This window comes from Onthophagus taurus, chromosome 11, assembly GCF_036711975.1.
Source record: "Onthophagus taurus isolate NC chromosome 11, IU_Otau_3.0, whole genome shotgun sequence".
In the NCBI taxonomy this organism is placed as follows: Eukaryota; Metazoa; Arthropoda; class Insecta; order Coleoptera; family Scarabaeidae; genus Onthophagus; species Onthophagus taurus.
In genome coordinates this window covers 34,880,828-34,887,704 of record NC_091976.1, presented here as the reverse complement: position 1 = coordinate 34,887,704, position 6,877 = coordinate 34,880,828, and the positions used below count along the sequence as shown (strand labels likewise).

Here is a 6,877-nt window from a genome sequence, read left to right as displayed (position 1 = left end):
AATAAAAGAAGAAAAATAATAAGATCTTAAACGAACTACTTAATTTTCAATTGGAAATCAACAATCTCATGGATCTTGGAATCTTGGATTTGATGGAAGTGCAATATGACTAGAAAAAAATCAAACAACAGGAATTAATCAAGCATAAAAACTGAATTTAGTCATTAATATTAGACTTATACTCAATTCAGGACATTCAAAGTTGTTTTTCAAGCATTAAAGAAATCGTTAAATATTTTCGAAGAGTATTAGAGTATTAGGCATCAGAGATTAATAACATACCATCGAAAGTATTCTAGATGGAATATTCATTATCACCAATATTGATGTTACAGCTTGGAACAAGATTTGTCCTAAATTTTGTTGATATTTAGCCCAACTCTTGCACACACCTCCTGTATACGTTCAGAACCAGTCTCATCTCTCCAAGGATATCCGAAATCCATCAATTTTTATACCGTTTTGAATCCAATCCAGTTATTTAAATGCACTCTTGAGGACTGTGATAAACAATTTGGGTTCAACATTATATTGCCTTGTCTTACCCCACGCTCATTGTAGCATTCTTGTAAATGTTATAAATAAGTTTGGTGTATCGATAATGGACTCTGTATTCTTGAAGTACTTGCAAAACTGCCATCAACTCAATTTAAATAAAATTTTACGAATACCTCTAAATACCCATCTTGGGTAAATACCCCAGGGTATATATCCAGGGAATTTTCCCTTGAAAATAAATACCCGGGTATTTAACAATACTGTAAATGAAGCATTACCATATGCCAACGGCAAATGTAGGAATTACAGAGAGTGTCTTCTGTGATTCTGGAATTTGGCCTGTGTTTTCACCAGGTGATGTTTTGTAAGCTTCTGAAATCTTTGCAGAACAAGAAATAAAGACGTAAAGTCTTGAGTTAGGGCAAGTAGTTCTCACCCTGTTGAAACCAAATCCTATTGAGGTCAATCCAATGTCTTCTCAATTCAGGCATCAAAAATGTGACATGCGCAAAGCGTGAATATGTTGTGTTGCTGAACGGTACCTCCTCTTATAGCCTTTTTGGATGTTTTGGATGAATAGTTCGATTATCTCCCGGAGTTCTGTCACAGTGCTTTTCGAGCTAGTGTTGCCAACCATTTCAATATTGTAGGGCGAGAAGGGACCAACATTGAAGTGAGTTAAAAATCTTCGCTGTGTTTACTCTATTGAATGACGTTGTTCAATCGACCACCGTTTCATGTCAACTGACATGGCATCTAACAACGAGTGGACATCAGCCATTCCGAAATCATTATTCCCCCCACCTCGCTTATGTATAACAGTTTCAGAAACGTAATAGCTCCTTGCCGGACCTTTTTATTTCCTTGTTTTCTTTTTTTCAGCTTTTTTTGTCATAATATCTATGACATAGTCCGTGGGTAAACATTCCGCTCCACGTGAAGAATGTATCAACAGAGAATCAGAAGACCAAGAGGTGCGTTGACACTTTCAAAAGGTAACCAAAAGAAAGAAATCCCTGGGGATTGGCTATATGAGGTCTCAACCGTTTTTATTATGAATGTTTTTATTTAAAAATTATTTTTCAAATTAATAACCGATTTATATTTGAAATGAAAGGTAAAAATCGAAATTTTATTATAACACTTCCTTATTGGTCACCTGTTAGGTCTCGGCTGCTGTTGCTGTAGCTACTTTTTCTTCATCATCATCATCCCGGTCGCATCGTATAACACCGCACTAATTCATAATCAAAGAGGACCGACAGCTACGATCGGAGCTCTCGGGGCCGCGCGGTGATCCTCTTATGGTCGCCGTTGGGGTACCATTAGATATCTTTAACAATGAGTGACACTCAAAGGATGCCGACGGGGCCCCGAGTTTCTTGAACGAGGACCGAAATAAATAAATAAAAAGACGACAACGACCGAGCCAAGAAGAAGAAGAAGAAGAAGAAACGGAAAAAAGGAGAAAGAGCAATAAGATGAAGAGGATAAAAAGAAAATCGATTTTATCAATTTGCATGCCACGACACCATTATTTTGACATATTTATAGGAAATTGTGAATTTTAATGCAATTATCTCTCGGCCATTGGCGTTGTTACATTTAAATATCCTGGACATAAACAAAACGCGAGAAGGACTAGTTGCGAAACTTATTCACATGAACCGTTAATAGTTAATCTAAACCGTATGTTAGGCATTGAATTTCTTTAATTGACACCGAGATTATGTCGTTATTATTCTATTCTTTTTAGCACCTTGAACTATTTACATATTTGTGAATGGAATCGATTCATTTCGATTTAATATTTTCAAATTTCCGTTTAAGACAAAAATCAGATTTTTTATAAAGTTACATTCTTTTACTCAAAGCGACATCTGGTAAATGATGAAAAATTAAATGTCTTAAGTATCAAAAAGTATAAATACAATGGAGACAGGTGTTTACAATCTCTTATACGGTTAACTTGACCCAAACTGTCTACTAATACAAATGGAAATTCTGTTTGTAATATCTGTATAATTTATCGTTTATTAGGATCGACAGCTCATCAAATTAATGTAATGTACATAATTATTATTATAAAATTGTCGGTTGATTTATAAATTAATAGTATATAGGAGAAAGCTTTTATGGATTAGGTTGAAAATAATTAAATTATTAAATCGAATTTATATTTTTATTTTAAAATGTTTCGCCTTTTTAACGACACTGATGACTAATAATGTTATGTTTAAAAGGGCGTTATTAGTTTTTGTAATTTAAAACGGTACATTTATTTACATTAACGATATAATCGCTAAATAATTAATTTAAATTAAAATAATATAAATAATTTACAAGGTTTTTTTCAATTAGGTATTTACAATATTTACAAAAAACTACTTTTAATCATGAAACAAAATTTTCTTTCTAACTCTGTCTATTTGTTAGAACTGTTACCGGTTTCAAAAGTCCTTCGCCACTTCTGCTTGTCGTCGTTTCTGGTGATGTAGAACACGCGGGCGCCACGCTTAAATTCTGCACTAAATTTTGTCCCATCATTAAACCCGGCGGAAATCTCAATCCTCCCGCGTAAAAATCAAAACCCGGAGGTGGTCTTAAAATTCCTTCACTCGGTTGTAACAATCTTTCCATTCCGAATGAATGATGAGGTGCAATCGGAGTTGGTTTTGGAATCATTGGTAAACACGGATACCTTTGATACATCGAAGCTAATAAAGCCGGGTTTGAGTACATTCCAATTAGCGACGGGTTATAACTTGTGCTTCCAGGGAAAGGTACCATCGGATAACTTCCAAGAATCATCGAACGTTTAAAAGCGGCTAATCTCGATCTGGAAGCTGCTGTTGATCTTCGACGCAATTTTCCGGTTGTTCCACCAATAAAAACATCTTCCGCTGACGGATCTAACATCCAATAATTACCTTTTCCCGGATCATCATAATGCCGAGGAACTTTTACGAAACATTTATTTAAACTTAGATTATGTCGAATCGAATTTTGCCAACCTTGTTTATTGTCACGATAATAAGGAAAATTTTTCATGATGTATTCGTAAATACCGTTTAACGTTAACCGTTTTTCAGGACTATTTCTAATCGCCATCATAATCAACGCGTTATAACTATAAGGTGGTTTATCATTTTTCTTTTCATTTTTCTCATCTTTATCGTTATCATCGTCTTTCTTTGTACAATCTAAAGGTGGTGGAGTTCCTGTTACATCCAATTCGTCCGATTCGGCATCCGAAACTTCTTCAACATGATGATTTTCATCGTCCAAAACGGTTTCAGGTAAAATGGAACTAATATTAAACGACTTCAGCGGCGTTTGCGACATTTTATTGATTAAAATCTTTTCCTCTCGAACTAAATGAACCATATTTACATGTTCACAAAGATTTATTTTTTGTTTTCACTATTTTACTTTCGTTAAAACACTTCAATTAATTTGTTTAAATTTTTGATATAATTGAATTAATAAATTTTTTTTAACGATAATAACACAAATGACGCTTGCAAACGTACTAAAATCGGTCTGAAACTGGTACGGGTTTCGTCGAGAACGTTATATAACGTCGATTTAGAACAACGCCTTTCGTATCAAGAGGGGTTTCGATTTGAGCCAATGGGGCCGTAGGTCCTGGAAGGCGGGCAAGGATAATGCGGCTGAAAGAGGCGTGGTGTTCTTCCTACGGTGGGTTGGCCCCCCAAAATGTACATAAAATTATTTCTTTCAAAACGGCATGTTTTTGAAGGATAATTTAATGTTTTCTTATCGTAATTAAACTAAAAATTATCATCTTATCCTTTTAAAATAAAAATTTTACTTTCTAATTATTAATAGGTACTAATTGTCTGATTGGGTTAATTAAAATTTTGTTAAATATTTATGTTAGCGTCAAATTAATTCAAAATAAAAGTTGTTGTGTTTAGATGTTAAATTTGTTCAAAATTACCAATATTTAGGAGATGATTTTTGGCGAATAGTAAGAGATTCATTTGTGAGTTCTTTTATACTCACTAGATGGAGTCACTTCCGTCGAGGACTTATCAACTTTATAGTTAGAGCTGTCAAATGCCAAATTGCTTAAATTGAAACCACTATATTGCTATTGCGTAATATTTTGTATCAAGTAATTCTAACAATAAGTATCTGTTAAGTTAAATATGTTAAGCCAGCTGAGTGACTACCAGCAGTGTTCATCGAAAACATAAAATGTTTAACTAGGTATACAGGCATTGTATCAAAACACATTCTAAAAGCCAAAATTGTTGACGAAATAGTGCAATACCGCGAGTACTTTTAGAGAAAGTTTTACCTGTTTAAACCGAAATTTAATTTAGTCTCGGCTTTATTACCCACAGTCAAAGATCTATTAACTAATTAAGCTGAGGTTGTTTGCGTCCAAGGCTCAATGATTAAGATTATATCAACCTCAAACAGATCATCATACGCCTCTGTATTGTAGATCTTTTGTAGATCTCCGTGATTAACATTATATCAACCTGAGGCACAACATATTGTGACCGGTACTAGTACCATAAAGTAACATCATTCTACAAGTTATCAATGCAGAATTGCTGTGTAGGTCAAAATGTTGCAGAATAACCCAGGGTAAAATTCTATCTCGCCAAAGATGATTGATGGAGGATGATGGGTGATATTTAATGTGGATAAGAAGTAACATCAGGTAGGAGTCATAATAAGTGATAAATCTTGAAATTGGGCTGAAACATTTCCACATGCATGTTAACTGCATGGATAACAAGGATAACAAAGTATATTATCGCTATTAAATGAAGCATTACCATATGCCAACGGCCAATGTAGGAATTACAGAGAGTGTCTTCTGTGTGATTCTGGAATTTGGCCTGTGTTTTCACCAGGTGATGTTTTGTAAGCTTCTGAAATCCTTGCAGAACAAGAAATAAAGTCTTGAGTTAGGGCAAGTAGTTCTCACCTTGTTGAAACCAAATCCTATTGAGGTCAATCCAATGTCTTCTCAATTCAGGCATCAAAAATGTGACATGCACAAAGCGTGAATATGTTGTGTTGCTGAACGGTACCTCCTCTTATAGCCTTTTTGGATGTTTTCTGGCGTTTTAATAGTTCGATTACCCCCCCGAGTTCTGTCACAGTGCCTTTCGAGCTAGTGTTGCCAACCATTTCAATATTGTAGGGCGAAAAGGGACCAACATTGAAGTGAGTTAGAAATCTTCGCTGTGTTTACTCTATTGAATGACCGGTTGCAACAAAGGTGTCGTAAACAAAGACGCGTTGTTCAATCGACCACCGTTTCATGTCAACTGACATGGCATCTAACAACGAGTGGACATCAGCCATTCCGAAATCATTATTCCCCCCACCTCGGTTATGTATAACAGTTTCAGAAACGTAATAGCTCCTTGCCGGACCTTTTTATTTCCTTGTTTTCTTTTTTTCAGCTTTTTTTGTCATAATATCTATGACATAGTCATAGAAATTGTTGACGGAATAGTGCAATACCGCGAGTACTTCTAGAGAAAGTATTACCTGTTTAAACCGAAATTTAATTTAGTCTCGGCTTTATTACCCACAGTTAAAGATCTATTAACTAATTAAGCCGAGGTTGTTTGCGTCCAAGGCTCAATGATTAAGATTATATCAACCTCAAACAGATCATCATACGCTTCTGTATTGTAGATCTTTTGTAGATCTCCGTGATTAACATTATATCAACCTGAGGCACAACATATTGTGACCGGTACTAGTACCACAAAGTAACATCATTCTACAAGTTATCAATGCAGAATTGCTGTGTAGGTCAAAATCTTGCAGAATAACCCAGGGTAAAATTCTATCTCGCCAAAGATGATTGTAGAAGCTGCTTAGGAAGATTTAAATTAGATAATAGCGGAAATGCCTCAAGATAGTGTATTATTACAAGTTGCAGTGAAAAAAGATGAGGAGTGATCCACTGGAAAACTACAAACAACCAGCAAAGCATTACTTGATTGAACCAAAAAGTTGACGATAAAGTTAAATGAGCTAAAATATACATACATTTAAAAAACCGCTGACAGACTTCTGGAGTAGGTAATACAAGAAAAATTAAGATGAACAGTCGTAATATACATCGAGTCGCAAATGCCTCATTAACGATATATAGCGGGTCAAAGTTTCTTTAAAATTAAACATTATCTGCAATAAAAAGCCCTTTTCTAAAAATATTGTCTACGCCATTGCTAATTTTGTCAAACGGGCAGTATTTTCGTGTAAAGTGACCAATTATCTATCAATTGGTGTCTTACAAAACTTCGATCAAAGCAATAGTTTTTAAGACAAACATGTTTGTAGAAAATTTGTTAATTCAATCAAAAACTGTTGCTTT

General features: G+C 34.7%; 1 protein-coding gene across 1 annotated transcript; it reads right to left on the bottom strand.

The window, feature by feature from the left end:
* Positions 1 to 2,666: 2,666 nt before the first annotated feature.
* Positions 2,667 to 4,030, bottom strand: LOC111414572 (fork head domain transcription factor slp2-like). The gene has a single exon (XM_023045958.2). The coding sequence runs from the start codon at positions 3,883 to 3,885 to the stop codon at positions 2,914 to 2,916; it is 972 nt and encodes a 323-aa protein (XP_022901726.1). The 5' UTR covers positions 3,886 to 4,030; the 3' UTR covers positions 2,667 to 2,913.
* Positions 4,031 to 6,877: the final 2,847 nt, after the last annotated feature.